Below are 26,682 nucleotides of genomic sequence, written 5' to 3'. Positions count from 1 at the left end.
GGCCGTCGCGCGCACGCTTTCCCTCTTCACCCTCGAGCTTCTTCTCAAGCTTCGACTGCGACTCCTCGAGTCGATCCATCCTCCTAGCGACGCCACGCAGCAGTGCCATTATCTCTGCTGCGTTATCCCCAGCGCCCATTTGGTTTCCGCCGGGGCTGTTACCATCGCCCCTTTCGTGGGCGGCAGCGGTGCTCTTCTCTTCAGCGACATTCGCCATGCCAGTCCGTGTGGTAACGGCGTCGGGTGCTGGTGTTGGCACTGACGCGCCGTCACGAGCAGCCTTGTCTGTGGCTGTGTTCATTGAGCTCATAACCGATTAAAAGTCGACCACCTGGTCGATCGCACCACTCGCTTCTGAGGGTAAGTACGCAAAAGATAGAGTGAGATTGTATCCGCAATTACCAGCCACTAACTTAACTGACTATCACTCCTACAGGTCACAGCTGTCGGCGCAAACCAGATCTCCTTCTTCAACATAGGTCTCCCCTGGAAGAATTTCTTCATTTTTAAGGGGTACTTTTGAAAACTTCAAAAGAGGGTTTTGTACTTTTTTCTGAGCGCAGTACGTATAGACTCAACGCAAAAAATGCTGTAAGACGGATTTGAGATCCGCTTTCGTTGTATCGCTCAGCTTGATAGGTAACACCTTATCATAGAATGCCTCGAGATACTGTACTTGTCATAATATGGATCTTATCCTCTTGTATCATGTCATAATACGGATATTATCCTCTTGTATGTGAAAATTGGGGTGATAACCACTTTTGAAAAGCCCATTCGCTGCGAATACGATATCAATTTCTCCACGAGCAGCATCACAATGCTGAACGAGAGCTGGGAAATCCCTCATGTCTTCATGGAAATCAACCACGTGGACGATCTGTTGTCTCGCATCCATAAATGAAGTACAGTCGCCCATCTCAGACATAAAATTCTCGCGCCCCGCTCCCTCTTGTCGCTTTCCCTTCTTCTCTGCTATAATTTGCCACACATTTGCTGGCGGCGAAGCTGCATTTATCACTATCTGCGTCGGCCTTCTAAGCCCTGCAAGTCAGCATGTAGTCTCTTAACCTGCTGGCGAATGTACGCGATCTCTTTCCTACGATCGTTGCGAGCTTGATTCGGGTCGCTGAATCCTACATTACCTAATGCGGCGTTGATCACCGCCCGTCGAGTCATTTCGTCTGAATTCGGGTCTCGAGTCATCAATACTCTGCGGTAGTTGACTGGTATAAAAAATGCTGAAGGCATAGCAGCGCTCATCCGATGGGGTAAGCCATCCATCCTTAGAGTTGTCCGCGGTGTAGTACTTGCTCAACGAGGATATTCTCAATGCGATCCTGGTAAACTTTCATTTTCTGTGCTGTGTTGATGAGGAGGAAGTTCAACGCAGCATGAACGCTGCTGTGGTCGTACACCGCGTGAGCTTCTCGGTCGAAAGAGATTAGCGAGCAGAACTGCAGCTGAGATAACTCGTTTCTCGGTGTGGAGGCGGGTGATCGCTTTGCGATCGCGTGGCCACGGAGGTGATACGTCAGGCCTCGCAGCATGCGATGCTTGATCTCAACAGGCGATACACGGGAGACCCAGATGACAATGTCGCAGTCGGCTTCCACGTAGCGTCGGATAATCTGCTTAACTTTAATATCTGCTCGAGATGTGTTGGAATGCATCTCCATTGTGAAGTCTTCCAGGATCGTATTGGACTCATCGATATGCTGGTAAGCCAGCGCCGATAGTTAGATCAAGAGCAGCAGCAAATGTCGTGCTAATAGTCCGTACCTTTTCAGCTTTTTGATAGAGGCTGCCGTTGCCTGCGTGCTTCTCTAGGCTCTTAAAGTGGCTCCACAGCGCCTCGGCCACTGCGTGCACCTTGAAAGCCAAGAGTTTGTTCGAGAATGCTTCGAGGTACTTGCAGTCGTCGCCTTCCCGGATATGGATGTCACTGGGGGTAGCTACCATATCTGCCAGGCCATTGGCAGCGTGCACCACATCAACTTCCTGTCGAGTAGCTTCAAGGTGTCGGAAGAGTTGCTGGAAGTCTCCGAGATCTCCTCCGACGTCCAGCATATTAATTATACTGTGACGTTGTGTGTTGTTTACGGCTATCAATGACATGCACTCGCTCGTCTGTAAGTACCAAAAGACAAGAGCAAAATGGCCACATTAGATCAAATTGTTGGAATGGGTCCTGGACACATACCAGTTGTCGCGCTTTCCTCTGCACCAAGCTCTTCAGGTCGTCTGCCATCTTTTGTTGGCGCTGTACAGCAAGCTTCAAGCGTGCATTCTCGCCCTCGGCTTCACTACGCCGCCGTCGCTGTTGAGTAGCCACCTGCTGCCACAAACTCGGTAACTGCGATACAGAGATCGTCGACGCTTGATTTGGTTGTCCTGTTACACCCCGTCGGATTTGTATAATCTAAAGATCCAGTCGGAGTTTATCAAGTTGCTTGCGAAGACCGGCAACTTCTCGTCTGCGTTCGTTTCGAGCCCGATTCGGGTCCCCATAGACACCAGCATGACGCAGTAGCCTTCTTCTCTCGTTTTTCGCCGCCTGTCTGGATGCTTTGTCTTCAAACGTGCTGTGTTTTGGCAGACGCTGTGGTGAAAGGGGTTGCCCTCCATGTGCAAACTCGTCCACGAACGACAGTGCCGCATCGAGCACGGCCTCGTCGTCCGCTTCCTCCAAAAGGAACACCATTTGTCAGTAATCGTGCGATGCGAGGTGCAATACGTGTTGCATAAAAATTACAGCTAACTTTACTATATGTTATTTAAATTGGTCGGACTTTGGTGGACTATTTTTTCAAAATCTCGGCAATTAAATTAAACCAAATATTTTTTAAGTTTTTTATTGGTTCAAATGGTTCTTTTGTCGCGCGAAGGTATTGTGAATTCTGACCAAATTTGCCGTTTTGGTACTAATCAGATCACACACTCGAACAGAGATACGTCTGGAGTCTTTTGTATCACAAACAGTTACTACTGGCATGTGTTCTCTCAGCGCTCGGTCTACCGATACGCTCTCGAGGCGGTCCTGGTGATTCCTAATATTCTGTATGGTGTTTCCGATCAGAAAAAATAATGAGCATCCGCGCATTGGCAGGGTCGTACCACGTGCCGGGTTCGTGGTCCAAAGAGATCAGCGAACAGAACTGCAATTGCGAGAGCTCGCGGTCTACATGTAGAGTCGAAGCTGGGGAGCGCTTGGTGAGTGCGTAACCTCGGAGATGGTAGGTCAATCCACGCAGCATTTTGTGCTTAATCTCTGTCGGGGATACGTGCGAAATCCAGATCACGACGTCCCGGTCGGTCTCAACGTAGCGCCGCACCACTTGCTTCACCTTGATATCAGCGCGAGAACTATTGGAATACAACTCCTTCGTGAACTCCTCGATTATGGTGTAGGGCTCATCAAGGTTCTATATAAACACAGATCAAACAGTCCAGAGTTAGCGCAAAATGGCGCAGCTGGACTCGATTCCTGCACCGACTTACCCTTGCCGCTTTTTCATAAATGCTGCCGTTACTTGCGTGTTTTTTTATGCCTTTAAAATGGTCCCACGCTGCTTCCCTCACATCGCTCAAGCTAAAAGGCAATAGCTTGTTGGCGAATAGTTCAAGATACTTACCACCAACACCTTCACGAATATGGACGTCACTAGGAGATATGACCATGTTCGCCAGACCATTATCTGCGAATATCGCGTCCATTTCTCGATACGCAGCTTCGTTCAGTCGGAAGAGAGCTTCAAAGTCGGCGGTATCACCACGGAAGTCCAGCACGCGGACAATTTGAGGTTTCGGAGCACTAACGTCCATGAAAGAAGTACATTCGCTCGCCTGAACATCAGCAACAAAGGAGTAATGTTAAACCAGTTCATATTATTGTTCCCAAGCACCAGCATGTATGCTCGGCATCGTACCAATTGACTCGCTCGCTTCTGCAACAAACCCCGGAGATTATCGGCTACCTTCTTCTGCCGATCAACAACGAGCTTTAGACGCACGTTCTCTATTTCGGAACCTTCTCGGCGTCTTCTCTGACTCTCAGCGACAGCTTGCCACATAGTTGGAATATGTGCTGCTGTGACCAACGCACTTGTTGTCAGCTGCTGTGTGCCATTCCGGTACTGCAGAGTGTGCAAGTTCAGCTGCAGCTTCTCTAGCTGCTCTTTGAGGTAGGCGATTTCCAGTCTTCGGGCGCTTCTAGCGCGATTGGGGTCTCCATAGACCCCTGTCTTGCGAAGCAGCCTTTTTCGTTCATTGGCCCTCTTCCGCTTGGTCGCTTCGTCCTCTAACGCAAGTGACGGTTCGCGCCCGCGTGCAGACAGTATCGACCTCGCCGCATCTTCTCCATCCTCCTGCACGCCGAACTGGAACTCGTCGATGAAAGACAACGCCGCCTCAAGCACTCGGTCGTAAATTGCCATTCTCAATATCAATACCGGTATTGTCAATCACAAGAATCAACTATTGGAGATTGTCAAAAATGCGATTTGCTGACTCACTTGCCACAAGTTATCGTCGACACACACGAAGTCAATTGAAGTTTGAATTTGTGAGCTGGGCATCGCGTCGTGATAAGCCTCGGTTGGTCTACAGTGTAGCATGCAGTTTGTGTACGTTTGTTGAGACTTGCTGATGTTGCCTGCCGTGTTGGCCCATACGAAGTTGCTGAGTGCCCGCCTGTAAGATCTCGAGCTTACGCTCCTTTCTGGCCCAATTCGGATCGTCGTACAGACCAACCTCGCGCAGCATCCGCTTCTTGGCATTGGTGCAAACTCAGGGCTGCACTATGTCGTCAATTTCGATCTGCTGTTGGTCGATGACTTGGGAGAGAGAAGGAAACGGCGCGTTGGATGTCGGCAGGGATCCGCAAAAATATATTTACAGGAAATATATTTTTGAAGCTCTCTCTCTCTAACTAACTTTATGGGAAGGCCACAAATTGAAAATTTATTTATATATATATAAATGGATTTTGTGTACGAAATTTATTGTCCTCCACCAGGTTTTCTGAGCTGTCTGCAATCCGGTGCCACCGACACAAAATCACTTTGCAATTCGCACACAGCTCAAACTACCAGCTCTCGCAGCCATGTCTGACGCTTCTCTAATGTATTCCTAACGCTCGAAAAGCAAGTTCTCCCCGAAGCCATTAATATAGAAACACGATCACGTTTTGATGCAGATATTTATTTGCCACAGTCGCAGCACAAGCTATTTATTTACAGATTTCCGATGTACCATGCAGGCATCTATTCTCATTAGATGAGGAAATCATATACGGTAAAGTACATTTTAAGGAACTGTGATGCTCGGTACAGTATCTTGAAAAGAGTATTCATCAACGAACGAGAGTGCCGTCCTCGAAGGCGCTTGGAAAAACGTCGTGCACGTCGCGACGTCTCGTTTTCTTGCCTTTGCAATCAATAACGCGCAGATGACAGACAGTAGATTAATGTATAATTACTGTAAAGAGGTGAAATTATAAATGAGGCTGAGTACTGAATGAGAATCAGTACTTTACGGTGAAAAGTGACAAAGAGAAAAGGAGAGAACAAACAGTTGACAAAAGCTCACTTTAAGAAATACACAGGAACACAAAGGTGGCATTTTTGCTGCCCAGCTCGTGCCGTCTTCTGCTCATTAAGGGCGCTAGCAAACAGTCTTTCCTCTTTTGAGATAAATAAACGCGTGACAAAATACAGGATATCGAACCTTTGTACAGTACCAACAATACCTCTATTTTGGGTGCATGCTTACGCGATATCCAGCATTTTGGACTTGCAGAACTCGCTGATCGAAAGGTTGTCAGCTTCGTCGTCTGTAGTTGGTATACGTAGCACGAGCAACACCTGCCCCCTCATTGTGATGCTGCGTCAGTGCTGATCCAGCGTTTGGTCCATAAGAACATTTTCGATGAGCTCCTGGTCAGCCTTGATATTTCCGGCCGCGTTGCTCAGCAGAAAATCGGTAAGCGCTCTGATGTACATCGGGTCGTAGATGGTCCCCTCCTCAGTATCTAGCGTCACGTGTGCGACAAGCTGCAAAAGTGACAGCTCGTGCTTGGGTGTAGAAGCGTTGGCACGCTTGATGACAGCGTAATTACGGTGGTGAGAACTCAGTACAGCGAAGGCCTTGCGCTTGATCTCAATAGGGGCGATTGTCGCAACCCATACCACAACTTCGCGGTCAGCTTCGACGTATCGCCGTAATCTGTTTGACGCGGACGTCCGTGCTCGAATTTCCTGCGAATAGCTCCTTGGAAAAATGCTCGATGATGGTATACGGAGTATCAAGATTCTGCAAGTGGGTGCAACACCAATTGTCAGATGTACTTGTACCAAACAAGCCACAAGGTTTGCCTTACCTGCGTTGCTTTGGCATATAAATTCCCTCGGTGCTTCTCAGAGCCCTTGAAGTAGTTCCAAGTCGCTTCAGCAGTTGCATGAAGCCCGAAGGGCATGACCTTGTTCGAAAACACCTCCAGATACATACCATTCACACCTTCGCGCGTATGTAGATCTTGCTGTGTTATCTCCATCGCAGCCAAGCCATTTGCTGCGAGCACTGCATCCACCTCACGATATGCTGCGTCCAGGTACTCCAGAAGTTCGTGAAAGTCTGCTGCATCTGCACGATAATCTAGTGTTCGGCCAGGCGGACAAATATCACCTGGCTTTTGAAATGATGGAGCGCACGCAGCAATCTAGAACAAGCAGACAGCGAGTAAGAACTCAAGATCATCAGTGGCAACACAGGTACCCGAGCTCCACATACCTGTTGCTGGGCCCGCTTCAATAGTAAGTTCTGCAAACTCTTGGCCACTTTAATCTGACCTTCCAAAACGAGTTTTAGGCGAACATTTTCGCGTTCAGCCTTCTCTCTTCGACTTCGCTGACGAGCTGCAAACCCCTCCCAAATACTAGAAACTTGCACCTCAGTACAAGTAGTGCCGGTCTCAGACTCTTGGCTCTCTGAATTCGTGTGCGGTGGTCGGTCCTGTAGTGTCTGCAACTCCTTCTCTAGCTGCCCCACCTTTTCTTTTAGGTACGCAATTTCCAGCTTGCGTTCGTTGCGTGCACGGTTAGGGTCTCCATCGACCCCAGCCTTCCTCAGCATCCGCTTCCTGGCGTTATCAGCTGCACGGCGTTTCGCTTTGATGCCATCGGAGACCGTTCGTGCGTCACTTCCATTACCGTTTGATTGCCCTAGTATCGTTAGAACTTTACGTGGCGTTTGTCTTGAATTGCCAACAGTATTTGCTGTCACAACAGTGGCGGAGACGTGGCCGTGATCTGGAGCTCCGTTTGATGGCGTCTCCAGTCCGTTCACGATAGGAGTTTGGACGGTTCCTGCACTGCTGCATGCTTCCGCTGCTGACAAAGTTTGGCTGAGAGTGAAGTCTGTTGGAATTCACATGGGAGACCAGGCACAACGAGACATGGACACACTGGATGAGAATCAGGTGGGCCAGGACATTCGGGATGAGAATCAGTTGGGCCAGGTCATTGTATGATAACGGGTTGAATCCGTTAGTGTTGGTAGGAGCTCTGGAGGAGCGTGAGCTAGCACTTAAATAATTCAGTCTTCATTTTACCTTCACAAGTCCAGAGTGCTGCCAAACGGAACGGAGTTCCAATAGGGTTCTGAGCCCAAATGACGAAGCCCCTGAAGTACTCGAGTGAAGGAGTCCCTAAGAACTGGGATGGTAAGGATTGGCAGACGTACAAGTGGGCGCTGATGAACGTCTTCAAGGAACAAGACCTCAAGGACATCGTAGTCGGAGATTTGACCTTAGCGATGCTTGCTACTGCAAGTGCAGAGAAGCAAGAGGAGTTCAAGAAGAAGCAGTTGAAGATCATGCGCTTGATTGGTACATCGGTACCGGCAGACGTGCTGCATCAACTACGTGACAAGGAGACCGGATCGGAGATGTGGAGTGAGCTCTGCAGCCTTTACGAAGGAAAGCAGAACGAAGCCATCAAGGCGTACACGATCCGTCGCGTGGAGAATGAGCTTTGGAGTATGAAGCTCGCACCTGGAGGAGACGCCAACCTCCATCTTTGCAAAATGTTCAATCTCAAGACTGTGTTGGCCGACTTGAACCATACGGTTGCAGATACCACGATGGTGGATATGCTACTGGAGAGTTTGCCTGATCAACTGGAGTTTGAGCATCTGAAGTCTTCGATATACTACGGCGCAGACCCGAGTGTCTACACACCTAAGAAGGTTCGAGAGCTGATTCTTGCGGCGAAGGCTCGGCAGAAAGAGTTTCGAGCTAAGCGCACTGAGAAGAAGGGTAGCCCACGAGGAAGACATGGCAAAGGCAGTGAGAGCAGAAAAGGCTTTCACGAGGACAAGACTGGTGACCCCAAGAGAGTTAGAAGATGCTTTACTTGTGGCAGTGAAGATCACCTACGTGTCGATTGTCCTGAGAAGTCGAAGGGGAAAGAGAAAGCTGACGACGCAGAGAAGAAGCGTAAGCCGCGCAGTTGTTGTACCCTACGACAAGAAACCACTGGACCAGTGCAGATGAACCGCGAGTGGGATGAGGGTGTTGTGGCAGGAGTCACAATTTCTCGTGAAATATACGGGATTCCTCGGGAGCTCGATGAAGCACATGGAGTGGATGACGTACACACTGATGATGTACGTGGCATTGGAATCGTGAGCGACGATGACGCAGCGAGTGATGGAAACCCGGTGAACGATCATGAGTCAGATAGTGGTGAATCACATCTGGAGGACAATGATCAAGTAACACAAGGTCTCAATGGCGGGTGGTGGTATCTGGATACGGCCTCCAACTCGCACGTCACGGGGAATTTTGCTGAGTTCGTGTCGTACACGGCAGACTCGGAGCAGTTACAGCAGATCCGAGGAGTTACGCCTACGATTGCTTCCCGTGTTGCTGGAATGGGAACAGTGGCGTTTACGACAGAGGTTAATGGAGAACAAGTAGTGAGCTATCTCGACGGAGTGTTGTACATTCCGGATGCCGAGTATGGTTTGTTTTCTCCTGGATTAGCCTATGAGCAGGGTTATACTCTGGAATATGACAGAGAATCGAGAAATTTTCACGTCATGAGAAATGGAAGGACTGTGGCTGTAGCAACGCAGCAGGAGGCCACTTGGGGGTTCCAAGTAGCGAGTCCGACCCAGAGAACTCGAGTGCTACCAGAAGCAGCAGCAAGATGTAATCACACTATGGCAGAAGGTGTTGGTTCGCTGCAGCTTTGGCATGAGAGACTGTGTCATATCTGTCCACAGTATTTGAAGACTATGGTCGACAAGGAGCTGGTGGAGGGAATGATGGTGACATAGAGACAGCAAGATACGTGTGATGCCTGTCATCTTGGAAAGCAAAAGATGAAATCACACAGGAAGATGCTGGACCGTGGACTGAAGAGACCCAACCAAATAGTGTATGCGGATCTTCTGATCCCAGGGAAGAATAATGCGACTCAATATGAGGCAGTGTTGGTGATCATGGATGGTTATTCGCGGTTTGTCACTGCGCACCTGCTGAGGAACAAGGACAGCAAGGTGGTGAACAAGTACATGCAAGAGTATGTGTTGTGGGCGGAACGGCAGGCAGGCCGAAATGCCAACGGGAAAACATACAGAGTGCAGCAGATTTGGAGTGACAAGGGCGGTGAATTCTTCAATGAAGAAATTGATGCATGGTATCGTTCAAGAGGAATTGAGCATGTGAAAGTCGGGCCGAAGAGCTCGCAGCTCAATTTGTGTGAACGAACGCACCAATCGTTGGAGGACATGACTAGGTCTACGATGGCACACTCGGGGCTACCGAAGAGCCTGTGGCCTAAGGCACTGAGAAATGCAGTGTATGTCAAGAATCGTGTGTACAACAAGGGGACTAATGGCATTCCGTACGAGATGCTGTTCAGAGTCAAGCCGAATGTACACCACATCCGGAAGTTTGGAGCACTGGCGTACGTGCACGTACCAGTGACTCCTGGACGCAAGAAACTGAGTGTTCATGCGAAGATTGGGTTTGTATTGGGGTGTGCTGAGAATGTAGTTGGCTGCAAAGTGTACTTCCCTGATGAGCACACAGCAAAGTTTGTGTCAGATCTGCGTGTTGCAGAAGATGTTATGTATCGGGACCGATACACAACGGAAGTGGAAGACGACGATCTCTCTTCACTTCACTTTACTCTTCAAGATGAGGACCAGACTGTTTTGAGTGAGCTGAGTAATGTACCATCTTTTGAGCTCGAGGAAGGCGAGAGTGTGGATGCTTGTGTGGATGCTGTGCAGACACAGGAAGGCGAGCGTACTGACGTACATACGCAGGTTGGACGAGAAATGCACCAAGTGTATGATCAACCTGTCCACCATGCCGATAGCGAAGCGGATGGAGATATTCATTTGAATGGTGATGTTCAACTCAAGGTTACTGAGGACGGTATCGAGACTGTTCAAGTAGGCAGTGACGCCGTTGAGAGCGATGAACATGGTGATGTAGTTACTGAAAGTGTACAACATGAAGGCAGTCAACCGAGTGAGGTTAGTAAAGGTGTTAGTGTCGACACTGGTCAAGCAGCTGAGGGCGAGAATGTCCATGAAGCGGCTGAGGGTGTTGACATAGCAGATGCGGATGCTATATCGGTGGCTGGAACCTGTGGATCGGAAGTAGTTGACCATAAGCTGGATGAATCCGAAGAGCAAGATGGTAATGAAGAGACCACAGTAGCGAGTGTCTTTGCTGAGGACCAGAGTAGCAGTGATGCGGAGCTAGAGAGTGACACTGGTGAGGACACACTACCTGAAGCTGAGTCAGACAGAGATGTGGTGGGGATAAGTCCTGAGGTAACAGTGACTGGCAAGCGTATGCATCGAGATGAGACTCCTTCAGAGGAGGCTCGTGCAGAGCTGGATGCGGATAAGACAAACGTGAAGAAGACACGGACTGGACTACGAGAAGTTCACGAGCGTCGACGTCCGGCGTATCTCGATGACTACATGGTGAACGTGACGATGAATTCCTCACGTGTACTGGATAAGAATGGAAGACCCATTCGTGCAAGTGAGATCAAAGTTCCACGTAATCGTCGTGAGATGATACGGTCGAAGTGGTGTGACTTCTTCATGATGGCCGAAATGGAAGAGCTTGCAGCTTTGAAGAAGAAAGGAGTGATTGCCGAGATTCCTGCGGATGAAATGCCGGAGGAAGCATCACCCGTGAACACGATGTGGGTATATGACATCAAGACCGACCATCAAGGATATGTGATTCGTTTCAAGTCGCGCATAGTGGCGCTGGGTAACTATCAAAGACCCGGAATTGACTTTAAGGAGACGTTTGCACCGGTGGCGAGGATGTCATCGTTCAGATTGCTGTTGGCATTAGCAGCGCAGCTGGGATTAATGGTGTATGGCGGAGATATTAACACCGCATACTTGAATGCCCGGTTGGAGATCCAGCAGTACTTGAGATCCATTGAAGGATACCCATGCAAGATCAACGGATATGTTTATATCGTGTTGAAGGCGCTATATGGTTTGCATCAGTCAGGTCGCGAGTGGAACTCAGAGCTGAACAACTGGTTGATGAAGCACGGATACATGAGGTCGTTGACGGAACCGTGTCTGTACTATCATTTTGACGGAGATACGATCATGTATGTGCTAGTGTATGTTGATGACATACTGGTTGCAACGAATGACGAGCAGAGCAAGAAGGACTTGTTCGCGCAGCTGGACAAGGAGTACGGGATTAAGGATCAAGGTCTGTTGAATGAGTACCTGGGTGTGAAAGTGGAGCAAACGACTGAGAGAATCACAATTCACCAAGGGAAATATGCACGAGAGATTCTGAGCAAGTTCGGGTACCAGAATGCCCATGCGGTTGGAAATCCAATGGAAGTGAACTTGCGGTTGGCACCAATGAGCGATGAGGAAACAGGAGATACGAGTTTTCCCTATCGAGAGTCTATTGGAATGCTGATGTACTTGGCAACGAGCACCAGACCCGATTTGGCGTTCGCGGTGGGCCAACTGAGTCGGTTTGTGGGCAAACCGTCTGCGAAACATGTTGGAAGTCTGAAGAGAGTACTGCGGTACGTGGCCGGAACGCTTGACTATGGAATCACGTACACAAGAACTCAAGGAGCAACTAGGGAAGTTGTACTTGAAGGGTATTGTGACAGCGACTGGGCGAATGATCCAGAGCAGCGGAAGAGCACAACGGGGTTTGTGTTCATGTTGTCTGGAGGAGCTATTGCCTGGATGTCACGGCGGCAGTCGATTATTGCGTTATCGACAGCTGAGGCGGAATATGTGGCGGCCTGCGAGGCTACTATGGAAGCTGTAGCAGAGGGGAACATTCTGCAGGAGATATTACCAGATCATGAAGTCAAGTTACGAATTGGTGTTGACAACCAAGCAGCTCATGTGATGGCGACTAATCCTACCTACAGCAGACGCACGCGACACATTGAACTCCGATGGCACTATGTGCGGGAACAAGTGGTAAAGGGCACCATTGATCTGCACAAGGTGAAAGGCGAGGCGAATCCTGCGGACACGTTTACCAAGCCGCTGAACAAGATTCGCTTGAAGGCGATGTTGGAGCTGGCTGGCGTGAATTAGGCCAAGTAGTCGAAGTTGCACTTCGAGGGAGGCGTGTTGGAATTCACATGGGAGACCAGGCACAACGAGACATGGACACACTGGATGAGAATCAGGTGGGCCAGGACATTCGGGATGAGAATCAGTTGGGCCAGGTCATTGTATGATAACGGGTTGAATCCGTTAGTGTTGGTAGGAGCTCTGGAGGAGCGTGAGCTAGCACTTAAATAATTCAGTCTTCATTTTACCTTCACAAGTACAGAGTGCTGCCAAACGGAACGGAGTTCCAATACGGTTCCTGCACTGCTGCATGCTTCCGCTGCTGACAAAGTTTGGCTGAGAGTGAAGTCGTCCACGAATTTTAGTACGGCCTCGAAGGCGTGCATGGCGTCATCGTCTTCGACCAGGAACGCCATCACTGTTCGAAAAGCAGACCGACTTTATTTTAACAGCTTTTTTAAAGATGTTTTTTGCCGATTTTTTTTAAATAGTCGTGCACAAACTCCAATTTACTTACCGTACCTCACAAAAGAAATGCTTTTGGTCATCGGGAAATGGCACGTTTAAAAGCGGGCTGGCGAAGCAAATATGCAATCTTCGTGTAAATATTTAGCTTAGAAATTTCAAAATTAAGACTCGCCCAATCTCTCCACTACACAAGGTTTTGGTTCAGCAGAAGTGAGTTGTAGACTTCGTTTTCTTGTAGAAGGCCTATGTGTTCTTGAAAAGCCTGGTTACTGGGCTGTCGTGGATCCTGGCCGAGTCGCTTGAACATGTACTTAATCTTCCTGTCAGAGTTCTGCTTTTCATTTACCATTGAAACGGCCTCTTCGACTCATTGAATTACTTGGACTCGATCAACTTTGTGACGGGGTCACACAGCACCTTGCGCAAAGAGGAAGTTATCTTCCCGAGAGTATACAAACTCTCAGTGAACGGCAGTCACCAGGTTCCCCTCCTTTAATTAAAGAGAGCGAGGTGACCTAAAATAAGGTAGATTGTAAACTGAGTATATTTATTAGGTAGGTTAAGTTTGGGTTTAATACAAACCTGTTAGTTACCCTATAGAAATGCAATGTCATTTAACCAATGGTTGGCTTTGAACGACCTTGGTACCTTGTACCAAATATCTCGGAGTATGACGTGTCATACTCCTGAAGTGTGAAGTGTCACACTTCATGTAACCAGGGTACACTTAGGGCTACGTACCCCGTTACATCCTCCCCCACTTAGGTTCGGTTTACCGACCAATCAGAATGAAGAGGTGTTCGTCACAAACTCTCATTCTCAAAGTCGAAAACCATCGACTTGGCCGCGCGAGCGCGGCGGAGGCTCACTTCACAGTTAGAGCCTCGAGCAGCAACCTGTGCGCTCTTCGTCAAGGTCTCCACTTCGACCGTTAACATGCCTCGCGGTACTGCTAAGAGCGGTGCTAAGACACGCTCCAAGGCTGCAGCCGGTAAGGCGCAGGCCAAGAGCACTAAGCCTCACGGCAAAGGCTCTGCACTCAAGGAGGCTACTCAGGTGGCCTCCGAGGCGATCGGTTCCTCGGGTGACGCGGCTGCGGACAAGCGCGCAAGCAGGCGCCGCAGTCCGTCGCCCTCGTCTTCAGACAACCGTCCGAACCCTCGGTTCGTAGAACGCGAGTTCAACTCGGGCAGTGAAGACGATGCCGAGTCCGAGAGCACTCAGGATGCTCCTGCGGGCTCTGTGGGAGGCCACAGCCCAGTACCCAGTGAGCACAAAGAAGGCAGCGTGCAGTCGCCCGCTAGTGATCACGGTGATCGCAGTCCTAGGACCTCTGTGCGCTCTGAGAGTCCGGCCGTTAAGGCTAAGGGCGCTCCCAAAGCCGGTGGCGATGAGGAAGAGAATCCTCGCAAACGTCTCTCGCTTGCCGAGGGCCTTGCGCGCGCTAAGGCGTATAAAGCTGAAGGCGCCAAGCCCTCAAAGAAGCGTACCGCCTCTAAGTCTCCACTCCGCGAGGAGAAGGAGACTCGACGCTCCTATCAGAGTCTCTTCGGCTCCTCGGATGAAGAGGAGGAGAAGGAGGAAGAAGAGGAAGAGGAGGGTGCCATTGTTGAGCCCCGGGAGGTCTCGAATGACCTCGACCAGCAGCAGGAGGATTTCCAAGCTGCCCAGCGTGTGCGTGGGGGTTCGGTGGCGGCACCCGTCAGCCAGGGAGCTGCCATCAGCTCAAGAGGGTATTGGCCTCCCGAGGAGAGCTCTGGGGCTGACCTCTTCTTAGAGCTTCTCGTCGCTCCTCGTGGCCTTGTGGGTGGCCACACTTCTAGGGGCATCTATGAACGAGCCCTTGTTCAGAAAGAACAGTTGTTCGTCGACAACTTGGAGGCTGCTCGGTGTGTGCTTCTCGCGCAACACCGCATTCCCCTTAAGGACTTCACGACTTGTCGTAACCCCCGAGACCCGGAATGGTCTCTATCCTGTTTGGGGATACCCCTGGGTTATGCCCGAGAACTGTCCCACGTGGAGTTCTTGTGAGGACATGTTCTGGGCGTGGGTGGAGACTCTCAAGTACTCGCCCACGGAGTTATGGGAACTCCATGAAGATCAGCAGCTGTCCCACATCCTGGACCAGCGTGATCTTCGTGTGAGGTTTGCCCACTTGATCAGCAAGCGTATGCTGCCAAGGGACATCCTGAAGCGCGCGGCTTCTAGCGCTCACGATGAGCGCGGGTACGGTATGTATTCATCGACCGTACCCCGTTCGGGCAAGAAGCCCCGGACTACTTATGAAGCTGCCGTCGCTTCTGTTCCCAGATTGCGACAGCCTTCGGGCAGTCAATCAGGAGCCGTTCAATCGGCTCCCACGAGTTCTCGGAGTGGGCATAACCCCTCCACTTCACGAGGAGCTGTCGCTTGCCGCGACACCGCTGCTCCTGGAGGATCCGCTCCACGTGGAAGTGGGCTTCTTTATTCCGGTCAAGCAGGGGCGGAGGTGCCCTCGTACGAGTACGAGTACTCGGCGCCTCCCGAGAGCCACTCTCGTCCGAGTGCTCCGACTGCGGGTCCGACACAGGACCCTGAGGTTGACCGCCTCCGTCAACGTGTCCTCGTGCTTGAGATTGCACTTGGCCTTGGGACTGGCGGTAATGCTGCCGCCCAGGCCGGGAATCAGGGCGAGCTCGCTCGTCTTGCGGGCCGCCTGGACCTGGTGGAGCGAGAGGTCGCGAGCCTGCACCTGCGGGTGGATCGCCGGGCCTCTTCGTCCGATCTGGACGAGGCCTTTCGCATGATCCGACGGATCGAGGCTTTGTTGCCACGTCCGGAGCCGCCTGCGGCCCACTCCCAGACGTACGCGTATGGTGCGTACCCGGCGTACTCAGCGTACTCGGCGTATGGCGCCGGGGTCCGTTCGTATGAAGCCCCTCCAGCGTACGGTCTTGACCGCAGCCTTGCCGTCCCGACCGAGACTTGGGTGCCTGCTCCGACGCCCTCGTCGACGACTGTGACCGGCCCTCGCTTCGAGGAGCTGGGTCAAGGGGGATCTGCAAATCAGCAACCCCCTGCGGGTCAAATTACCGCTTAAGACGTCCGACATAGAACGTCGGGTGCGTCGTCATTGACTTTGAAAGTTCGATGGTGTACGACGCACCATGTCTGGCCAGGACTGCAAAAGGTCCGATGAAGCGGTGCTTCAGTTTGTTGCTGCCGACAGAGCTAACAGTGTCTAGAGGTAGGTTCCTCGTGTCTAGCAACACTAAGTCACCAACCTCAAATATACTTAAGTTTCCTCTTCCTTGTTTGTCTGAGTACTCCTTTTGTTTATCTTGGGCCGCTGCCATGGCATCGCGGACCCTGCTGACAATGTTCAGCTTGGTATCCATAAAGGATTCCACCTGTTTCCGCAGCGAAACTGGCCTCACATCCGAGACCTGGGAGGAAAGGGCTTTCCGAGCCTCTCCCCCACTTAGAATAGAGGAGTCAGTGTCTCCTCGAAGAGTGAGAGGCACTATGGGGTGGCGGAAGCCGTTCAAGTAGAACGGCGTGAACCCGTGGACGCGTGCACCGCGTTGTTGAGCGCAAACTCAACAACTGGAAGCTGCGACGACCACGTACGTGGCGCTGCCGCGCACACAATGTCCTCGAGCACTCGATTGACGCGCTCTGTTTGGCCGTCTGTCTGCGGATGATCCGCAGTGGACATCTGCAGACGAGTTCCCAGTAAAGGGAACAGCGTTTTCCAAAACGCAGCAGTGAACCGCGGGTCTCGGTCCGAGACAATCGTCTCCGGGAGACCGTGATAGCGGAACACGCCATCGACGAACAACCTTGCGGTTTGTTCGCCCGTAACAGTGACGGGAACTGGAGCAAGATGTACCATCTTGCTCAGCCAACACACGAACACCAAAATTCCGGTGTTGCCGTGTCCGTCGGCGGGAATCCCAAAGATGAAGTCAAGACTCATCGACTTCCAACAATCAGCCGGTACGGGCAGGCTCTGTAGTGGAGCCGAAGAGTGCCCTGCGGGTTTGACCCGCTGACATGTTTCGCATGTCTTGACGTATCGGGCGACCCACTTGTACATGTGGGTCCACCAGAAGGACTGAGAGACCGACAGAAAGGTCTTCTCGCGGCCCAAGTGGCCGCTGGAGGGCGCGTCATGCGCCTCCGCGAGGATGTCGAACTTCAGATCCTCGTCGTTGGGTACGACCACCCGTGGAGGATCAGTGGGCTCCACCCGATAATAGAGGAGGCCCTCCTTCAACTCATATCGGTGGAGCCGTGAGCGCTGTCGCGACGAGAGCCAGTCGGACTTCGCGCTCGTTCCGGCCTTAAGGAACTTGACGATAGGCGCGACAGCCTCATCGTCCCGATACGCCATGCGTATCCGATCATATAGATCCGTTGTCACCCGCGTGATGTGGGCCAACTCATAGTCGGGACGCCGAGAGAGGGCGTCCGCAAGCACGTTGAGCTTGCCCGGCTTGTATTCGACGCGGAAGTTGTATTCCGCGAAGAAGGACAGCCACCTCGCCATCCTTTGGGAGAGGTGAGGCGAGTTAGTCGCCGTCCTCAAGGACGCGTGGTCTGTGTAGATCACAAAGGGCCTAGAGCCCAGAAGGTGAACACGGAACTTCACAAGGGCATATTTCATTGCCAGGAGCTCCTTGTCATGGACAGGGTAGTTCCGCTCGGCGGCTTTGAGCTGCCGGGACTGGAACGAGATGACTCGTTCCTGTCCAGCCGTGTCGTCCTGCAGCAATGCACACCCGATGGCGTAGTCGGAGGCATCGCAGACGACGCGAAACGGCTTCGTCTCGTCCGGCAGAGCCAGGACAGGGGCCTCTTGGAGACTGGCCTTGATGCTGTCAAAAGCATCCTGGTGCTTTTGTTCCCAGCGCCAGTCGACGTCCTTCTGAAGGAGGCTCGACAAGGGCTTAGCGAAGCCCGCGTACCCAGCGCTGTACTTGTGAAGGTAGTTGGCCAAGCCCAACCACTTTCGAAGATCCTTCTGGGATCAGGGGGGCCGGCCATGCTGCTATGGCCTTGACCTTGTCTGGGTCAGACCGAACGCCCACGTTGCTGACGAAGCAACCGAGAACTTTAATCTCTGGTGACGCGAAAACGCACTTGTCGATGTTGGCGTAGAGCTTGTTCGCTCGCATCACGTCCAACACTCGACGGAGGTGTCCTAGATGCACCTCCATGGCCGTCTTGCCTCCCTCGGCACGGCTATGGACGAATATGTCGTCAAAGTACGTCTGTACGAAGGTACGCAAAGGGCGGAACAATTGCGTCACCAGGCGATTGAACGTCGCCGGGGCGTTAGACAAGCCCTGCGGCATGACGAGCCACTCCCAAAGCATGCCGCTTGGAGTGCTTACCGCGGTGAGCGGGATGTCACTCTCTCGCATCAGGATTTGGTAGTATCCGTCTACCAAATCCAGCGCACTGTACAGTACGCTCCCGGCCATGTTGTTCAACAACACATCCTTTCGTGGGATCGGTGTTTGGGCCGGCACCGTTGCGTTGTTCAGCTTGTTATAAGCGTGAACCAGACGCCACTTTCCGTTCGGCTTCCGAACGCAGAAAGTCGGCGTCGAGTGCGGGGATTTCGATTCCCGCACCATGCCTGCCTTCGCTTTCGCGGCGAAGAAGGCATCAATGACCTCGCACTGTTCGCGCGGGAGAGGCCATTGCCTCGTGACACAATACTTTGTGCCGGGCACGAGATCAATCTCGTGCCGTACGTCTCGATCCGGTGGGAGTTGGGTCGGTGGGTGTTTGTTCACCACGTCCGCATACTCCGTCACCAAAGGATACACCGGATCCTTGGGGTTCTTGAGAATCTCAGAACCCAAGCGCGCCTGACGCTGCTTGTTCATGTCTTCCAGGACGTTCTCGTCCAAGACAGAGGAGGAGTTCAGCTCCTCCTGAGTGGTCTCAGGTCTCATGAGTACCATCTCAGCAATCTCTCCAGCCTTGAGGTTGGCCAGGAAAGACTCAGCCGTCATTTCCTCGAGGTTCAGTATCTCCGCAACCTCTGGCAACGGTTCCAAGTGGACACCAGATGCCTTGACGGGTAAACCTGTCTCGCCATCGAAGATGTGATAACACTCTTCCACCGGCCTTGTCGGAGGAGCCCGGGCCCTGGACTCCGAGTCTCTTGAAGCGACGTCGATCGGAACGAAGTTCGGATCCGACTTGAGGCGGCGGCGGTGTCTTTGCCGACGGCGTCTGTGACGGGGAGCTTTGCTGCCCACGTCTAGGGATGTCGTCGCTACGACATCCGAGGCACTCGTGGCCTTGTGTGATACTGTTGTACCCACACAGAAAGCGTGTTCAACGCCTTCCTCTTCAGTTAAGGTCTGGGCGACCGCGTGTGGCACTGTGTTACCCACACAGGAAGCGTGTTCAACGCCTTCCTCTTCAGTTAGGGTCTGGGCGACCGCGTGTGGCACTGTGTTACCCACACAGGAAGCGTATCCGACGTCTTCCTCTTCAGTTAAGGTCTGGGCGACCGTGAGTGGAACTCTGTTACCCACTCCGAACACGCTGTTCTCAGTGTTCATGACAGCTGCAGCTGTCTGCGGAACTAAGTTACCCGCCTGTGGACCTAAGTTACCCACTTGGCCGACGCCTCTTCTGGGCGCGGCCACCATCAAAACATCCGGGGAGTCGTCATATACGTCGACGACTCCCAAGCATCTGCCGGATGCTTTGGTACCCTGGCAGCCCTCGCGGGCGCCCCGGGTCCTGACAGAGGTGGGAATATGACTCACCAATGCTCTGTCGGACTGCGCAGGGCGGCTGGCACCGATTGCCTTGCCTCGCCAGTCTATCCAGGGCTCGTGCTTCTCAAGCCAGGGCATGCCCAGGATCATATCACATGGATCCATATCGAGAACAGTGAACTGTTCGAGGCTGTCAAAGTTTTCAAACTTGTCCACTTGGACGTTGGGGACAGTGACGACCTTCCCGTCGGCCAGTCGCACTGACACCGTCCCGTTGCCCTTGCTTTCTCTCAAAGCTTCGGACAACTTGTTGCTGTTACGAGCAGCCGTCTGGCGGCGTGCGAAATTCTTCGACGCCCCAGAGTCAATCAAGATTCTAAAGGGATGATCGTATGCCCGTACACATCCGTGTACTACGAGCAACCCGCCGCTGCTCTTCGCCGATTCGAGAGTGCGAAGACTCTCAGGGGCTAAGTCCCCGTGGTACGCGCCACCCGCGCACCCATCACGAAGACTTAGTTCTTCCCCAGTAGGGCGCCCCGCCCCTACTAATTCCCTGCGTTCCCCTGTCCCCAGGATCCTGGCTTCTGCCAGCGACCCTTGAGGACGGGCTTGGGGAAGGACCGTCTGCGGAGTCTTTCCGCGGGACAGTCGCGCTTGAAGTGGCCCATCTTCCCACAGCCGAAGCAGCGGATGTCACGCTGTTCGGCGGACCCGAGTTCCATGGGAACTGGTCCGTTGGGGCTTGTTCGACCGGGAGCCGACAAGGAGCTCCCAGGCCACGCTGAGGCCGGCGTACGCGCCTGGCGATGGCTGTACTCTTCTTGAAGAGCCACTTGAAATCGCCTCTTCAAGGGTGCTTGCCTGCACCCGGAACAGCTGAGTGCGTGCGGGGCCCACTCGAAGGCCGTCCATGAAACACAGTCATCTTGATGTGTTCATTGAGTGGGTTTCCCACTAGGGACGCCGTGAGCTCCCGTATTCTCTTGCACATACTCGTGCAGATCGCGCCCTTCCTTGTTTTACACGCGAGGAAGCGCGAAACGCTGGTGGGTACTCGTAGTTTCGCCCGGGAGGAAACGCGGTCTCGGGAGCTGTTCCGCACAGCTGAAGCCCCAGGATGTGAAACATCCAGGGGATGTTGCTTCCCGAGTGTACACCCAACTCTTAGCACGACCGCTAAGGTTGGAGAGTGCAAAAGCAACGCGCAGTTGCTCGGTCGAGATCAGAGCCGCGTCCATCGCGAGCTATACTTCTCGGACCCAGAAGTGAAGGTTCTCGCCTTCCTTCCCTTCATACGGCTTTACCTTCAGCCGTATTGGCTTCGGGTGAGGCGGATTTGCTTCCGCCGCCGGAGCCTGCAGGTTCTCCCGCACATGCGCGATGAGGCCCTGCTCGTACGCGTCGAATGCATTGACGCGCTTGAGCTGCTCAGCCGGTGTTGACACCACCAGGCTCTGCAGGGCCTCCATCCCGAAGATGCCTGCCATCTTCCGAACCGACTCGAACTGAGAGTCGTTCAAATGGGAGAAGTCGTTCCTATGCATGGCAACGAACTTCGGAGGTTCAGGTAGTCTACCCGCGATGGCGTGGATTGACTACAAGTGCTACCAAGTGTGACGGGGTCACACAGCACCTTGCGCAAGAGGAAGGTATCTTCCGAGAGTATACAAACTCTCAGTGAACGGCAGTTCACAGGTCCCCTCTTTTATTAAAGAGAGCGAAGTGACCCAAATAAGGTAGATTGTAAACTGAGTATATTTATAGGTAGATTAAGTTTGGGTTTAATACAAACTGTTAGTTACCTATAGAAATGCAATGTCATTTAACCAATGGTTGGCTTTGAACGACCTTGGTACCTTGTACCAAATATCTCGGAGTATGACGTGTCATACTCCTGAAGTGTGAAGTGTCACACTTCATGTAACCAGGGTACACTTAGGGCTACGTACCCCGTTACAAACTTTGTACTTACCACCGGGTGGGATGGTTTGTGACACCTTCCATCGCATAAAGTTTTTCTTAATAGCAGCTTAGAGATCGCAGATTTGCATGATAGAAGTTAATCCAGCGGGAATAAATTCATACATGATACCTTTCTCAAGTAGTCAATCATTTCCTGACAAATGTGAGCTGAAGCGAGACCAATTTTTTGACCCGGGTATAGACTAACCAAAAAGTCCGGGTAGGAGAGAATGCGTCCTACTAGGTGTCCTAAAGTGTCCTATTGTCCTAAAACCTGGGATAAAAAACTAGCAATCGGTTCATAAACGATCCAATATTTAGGACACCACAATGTGCTTTAGGACGAAACAAGCCAGGCTCCGTGTGTCCTAATAGGACACTCAACAACTCGACACTTATTATGTCCTATTAGGACACACAGCAACTCAGACTACTGTCCTATTAGGACAACATCAAACCCAACATGCACTGTCCTATTAGGACAACGTTACTAGTTTTCTACTGTCTTATCAATATAATTCAATTATTCATCTATAATTCACAAGAGCAATTACACATGGGAATATTGTATTAGTAGGTTCTATCTGCATCTACTCAAACCTTTTGTAGTCTTCAGGAATCTCCAGTGTCGCTGGTGGGGCATGCTGAGGGGCTTTCTGGCGGAGGTGTTTGATATCCTCGATACGCTGTACATATCTTGCGACTTACCTTGAGCCAAAACGTAGCAAATAGGTACGTAGAGATTGACGGCAGGCTCAAACGCCATCACAATCAAGCATTGGTTGAAAGGTTTGGGTACCACCGAAAAGGTGCCGTCTATGAAAAGGGTAATCTTCGGATACCGCAGTATCAGACCCAAATCAGGGTGCCCAAAACCGATCATGCGATGGATTCCGGTGGTCGTCTGTGTGGGGTACGCCACACTAAACTGTAGAAAGGACCTGGGGTCCTTGTCGCTTACACAGCGTACTGATTGAGAAAGTATGGCCTCGTACACATCACCGCCCGTACACTCCTTGCGTGTCTGCTTCACTATAGAGACGGCAGGTGCGCATGGAATGATAGTGAGCGTGGCGTCGTCGGCAGCATGGCGGCGCTTGATCCCGTCGTACACCTCTTGCCAGACAACTGGTGGAGGGGTAGCCATGTTGCTGACGCTGCGTCGCTGTAGCTCTAGGCGCATTTCGCTGCGCACATCAATGACTTGTGGCACCGCCTCGTCGCACGTATGTAGAACCCCGTCTGCTACAACTGCACCTGATCGGACAGTTATCTTAGCCTTGCATCCTTTGCGGAACCGCTTGCAGACGTAGTGAACCGTGCTTGTTTCAGGACACGAGCGCTTGATGCAGAAGGAGTAGCCGCGATGGTCCATGGTGCTTAGCTGCCGTGGTGGAGATTGATAAATGGTTGGTAGTGTGCCTTAGGACAGTAAGTAACGCTAATGTGTGTATTAAGTAACGCTTATGTAATTTTAAGTAGAAGGTCCAGAAGAAAGTTAATATTTGAGTTTTAGGACAATATGGAGGACACAAATTATAATATTCTGTAGCGAAGGATTAGTCGCTTTTTAGGACACATCTCCAAAATCTCCCTGTAAAATTTAGGACAAATAGGACACTTTAGGACGTGTCTTAGGACGCATTATCCTACACCAAAAGTCCGCGTACTTTTTTGCGGTTGGCGTGTCCATCCAGTGTGAAGGTTGAAAATGAACGCTTGCATCACCTCCTTCATCACGCCGCGTAGCAAAACGTCTAGCAAGGGTGCCATTGTGAGTCGCGGTCATCACAATAAAGGGAGGAAGGACCTTCGAGGAGTACATTTCTGCAGAAACCATCACTGTGCATCCCTTTTTGGCATCTGAAGCCACATTAGATCCAACTCGTTGCGTTCCAGTAGGTACCACAAACTCTGTGTCTCTAGGGAAGAACTTGATAAACACCTCGTCGGCATTGATTAAAACTGTACACCCGTCCAGCTTGGTGCGAATCTTCTGTGAGGCTACAAGAGCAATTGAAACCCAATCAGTTGGCACCTTTTGAGACACACTCTCTTTGCGAATGCTCCAGTTGGCACCTTCGAGGCGCCTACGAACCCACTGCGCTAGCGCAGGCGATATTCCTCCGCCGTTAAGCTTCATCACACTGCAAAACTCGCTAGGCGGTCCCAAAATGCCATCATTTCCAAACTGTTGTATGAGTCGCAGATAAATCTCGTTGCGAGACATTGGATTACCGGATTCCCAACCTTTCTTAACTTTATCCAGAAGAAAGTTTGTCTCTGTAGGGTACTTCAGACTGCGTCCAACACTTACTGTCCTGACTGAAGTTGTTAAATACTTCACTCCCTCGCTCTTTTTGGCAATTTTCACCACTTTCTGACGCGACAGCTGAGGGTGAGAGGTTGCAGTGACATAGCATTTAGTTGTTGGTGTCCTGAATTGAGCTGGTATTGAGACACCTGACTCCACGTCGAGCTGTGACTCATCAAAAATTGCTCGAAATTCGACTGGAATTGAATTGAGAACGGTCACTGTCATAAACTCAACAAATGGAACCCACTTTGGGTAATATGAGTGCTTCGTTACCCAATTGGTGAAGGTTGCATGTCAAACTCCAAATACCCTGCACGTCACCTCTGCATCCTTGTTCCCAAGCAGAGGGTGGAGGTAGTAAAAGATAACTACCGATCGCTCCTTCCAGGTCAGTGTTTTATAGTGAAGGGCTTTAGACCGAATGCGAGAGATATCTTTGTCGTCAACGGGAAAAAAGTTGCGCCAATGTCATGTCGATGGTCGAAAGAGCAATGTCTTGACACACCCTGCGTATTTGCAGCTGATTCACCTTTTCTTGTGCAATTTTGAGGTCAATACTCGAGCGAGATTTTGTTGACAACTCTGGATATGCTCTGAAGTCTGATCTGGGCGCTGGCTGTGTTAATTTGAGTACGTGCTTCTTGAGCTTTAACCCAACCAGCGTGAGATGCATCCTGTAGCAGAAACCGCTTCATAGTGTCTTGCAAAAACAGAAATGAGTTCCAGATGCCAGTCTGATTCCTATTATTAGAAGCATTGCCCTCGAGACCTTATGAAAATCATCGTTTCAAACTGCCTTCTTGGTGTTAATAAATAGTTTTTAAATGAAACAAAACGCTTCATTTTTGTGTTTTGGCAATTTATCTGTTAAGCATTTCTTTTGTGAGGTACGGGTAAACGAGTGTTTTATTATACATAGTCAAAAGTACTACCGGTAATACCGCAAAACCTGATACAGGTACATGTGTTACACATGATGTGTAATAGTGCCGGGCACTAAGAGCCCTTCCCCCAAAAATGTTGGTATTTCTATGACGTTTTTTTAAAGTGAGTATTAAGGACAAAAAATATGTCACGGATGCAGCATTTGGTCCATGAGGACGTTTTCGATGAGCTGCTGGTCAGCCTTGATATTACGCGCTGCATCGTTCAGCAGGAAGTCAGTGAGCGCTCGAACGTATTTGGGATCGTAAATGGTTCCGGTTTGGGTATCGAGCATCCCGTGTGACACGAGTTGCAGTAACGATAACTCGTGTTGCACAGTGGAAGCCTTGGCGCGCTTGATGACAGCGTAGCTCCGATGACGCGAAGTAAACCTTCCGAAAGGTTTCTGTGTGACGTTAACGGGTGTAATTGAAGCCACCCATACCACAATTTCGCGATGAGCTTCAACGTACCGCCGTACGATTTGCTTGATACGGACATCCGTGCTCGAATTGCCAGCGACGAGCTCTTTCGAGAAGTGTTCGATGATCGTGTACGGCGTATCAAGATCCTGCAAATGATTGAAGCAGCATTAGAAAAACTAAGGACACCACTTCGTTAACATATCGACGTTGGTATCTTTGTAAATGAACTTTACCTGAGCTTCTTTCGCATACAGAGTGCCTCGATGCTTCTTTGAGCCCTTAAAATAGTTCCATGTCGCCTCCGCGGTGGCATGCAGACCAAAGGGCAAGACCTTGTTGGAGAACACTTCAAGGTACATCCCATTCACGCCTTCACGCATCTGTACGTCGTGCAGCGTCATTTCCTTCCAAGCAAGACCATTGGCAGCCAGGACTGTATCAACTTGGCGATATGCATCGTCAAGATATTGCAGCAGTCCCTGGATGTCAGCCGCATCAGCTCGGAAGTCCAAGGTGTGGCCGGAAGGGCAAGCCACGTCAGCTCGTCTCTTAATCGAAGCGGAGCACTCGGCAACCTGCATTGCCATCATTTACAAAAGTAGGCCACCTAATCGGATGAAAAAAAAAAGTTCATAGATTCGTCATAACAAACCTGTTGTTGGGCTCGCTTGAGCAGTATGCTCTCCAAATCTTTGGCCACCTTAATCTGGCTTGCCAGAACAAGCTTCAGCCGAACGTTCTCCCGCTCTGCCTCTTCTCGTTCATTTCGCCGATGAGCGGCAATCTTCTCCCATGAACTCAGCGTAGTAAATAGCTGATTTTCGTTTGTAAGAGTAGCATTTTGTTCCGACGTGCGATGGTCATTTTCGTTCGTTGCGCTTAGAGTTCCCAGCTTGTATGATTCGTTTCGGGCACTTTGCAGCTCTGTCTCCAGCTGCTCCACTTTATCACGCAGGTAGGCAACTTCAATTTTGCGTTCATTGCGAGCATGGTTGTGGTCTGCATGCATGCCAGTTGTGCGCAACGTCTTCATCTTTGTATTGCTCGACAAATGACGCCTTGGGCTTGGTGGACAAGTATCTGTGCTCAAAGTCCGGCTTCCACTTCTTCGCTGCGATAATCGTGAAGAACGACGTAAGCCTGGAGTAGCATCGGGGTTCATACTAGCTTCTCCGATTTGAAGCTGCGTATCCTGAATCGTCGGCTTTTCGAGCTCGTCGTCGCGCAGCTGCTCCTCGAGATC

General features: G+C 51.1%; 4 protein-coding genes across 4 annotated transcripts; all 4 read right to left on the bottom strand.

Moving 5' to 3' along the window:
• Nucleotides 1-1,286: 1,286 nt before the first annotated feature.
• Nucleotides 1,287-2,070, bottom strand: PITG_03124 (M96 mating-specific protein family; the record flags this gene model as incomplete). The annotated part of the gene is made up of 2 exons (XM_002906170.1): nt 1,287-1,718; nt 1,783-2,070. 2 exons carry the CDS (start codon nt 2,068-2,070, stop codon nt 1,287-1,289), a joined length of 720 nt encoding a protein of 239 aa, XP_002906216.1.
• A 352-nt stretch (nt 2,071-2,422) lies between these two features.
• PITG_03123 (M96 mating-specific protein family) lies at nt 2,423-4,458 on the bottom strand (the record flags this gene model as incomplete). The annotated part of the gene is made up of 5 exons (XM_002906169.1): nt 2,423-2,686; nt 3,020-3,050; nt 3,118-3,425; nt 3,502-3,846; nt 3,930-4,458. 5 exons carry the CDS (start codon nt 4,434-4,436, stop codon nt 2,423-2,425), a joined length of 1,455 nt encoding a protein of 484 aa, XP_002906215.1.
• Nucleotides 4,459-5,888: 1,430 nt separating this feature from the next.
• PITG_03122 (M96 mating-specific protein family) lies at nt 5,889-7,131 on the bottom strand (the record flags this gene model as incomplete). Its single annotated transcript, XM_002906168.1, has 3 exons — nt 5,889-6,257; nt 6,380-6,718; nt 6,790-7,131. The coding sequence occupies 3 exons, from the start codon at nt 7,129-7,131 to the stop codon at nt 5,889-5,891; spliced, it is 1,050 nt and encodes a 349-aa protein (XP_002906214.1).
• An 18,031-nt stretch (nt 7,132-25,162) lies between these two features.
• PITG_03120 (M96 mating-specific protein family) lies at nt 25,163-26,472 on the bottom strand (the record flags this gene model as incomplete). The annotated part of the gene is made up of 3 exons (XM_002906167.1): nt 25,163-25,585; nt 25,673-26,014; nt 26,092-26,472. 3 exons carry the CDS (start codon nt 26,470-26,472, stop codon nt 25,163-25,165), a joined length of 1,146 nt encoding a protein of 381 aa, XP_002906213.1.
• Between the last annotated feature and the right edge of the window lie 210 nt (nt 26,473-26,682).

Source organism: Phytophthora infestans, genomic scaffold (assembly GCF_000142945.1).
Source record: "Phytophthora infestans T30-4 supercont1.4 genomic scaffold, whole genome shotgun sequence".
In the NCBI taxonomy this organism is placed as follows: Eukaryota; Oomycota; class Peronosporomycetes; order Peronosporales; family Peronosporaceae; genus Phytophthora; species Phytophthora infestans.
This window is presented reverse-complemented; position numbering and strand designations above follow the sequence as displayed.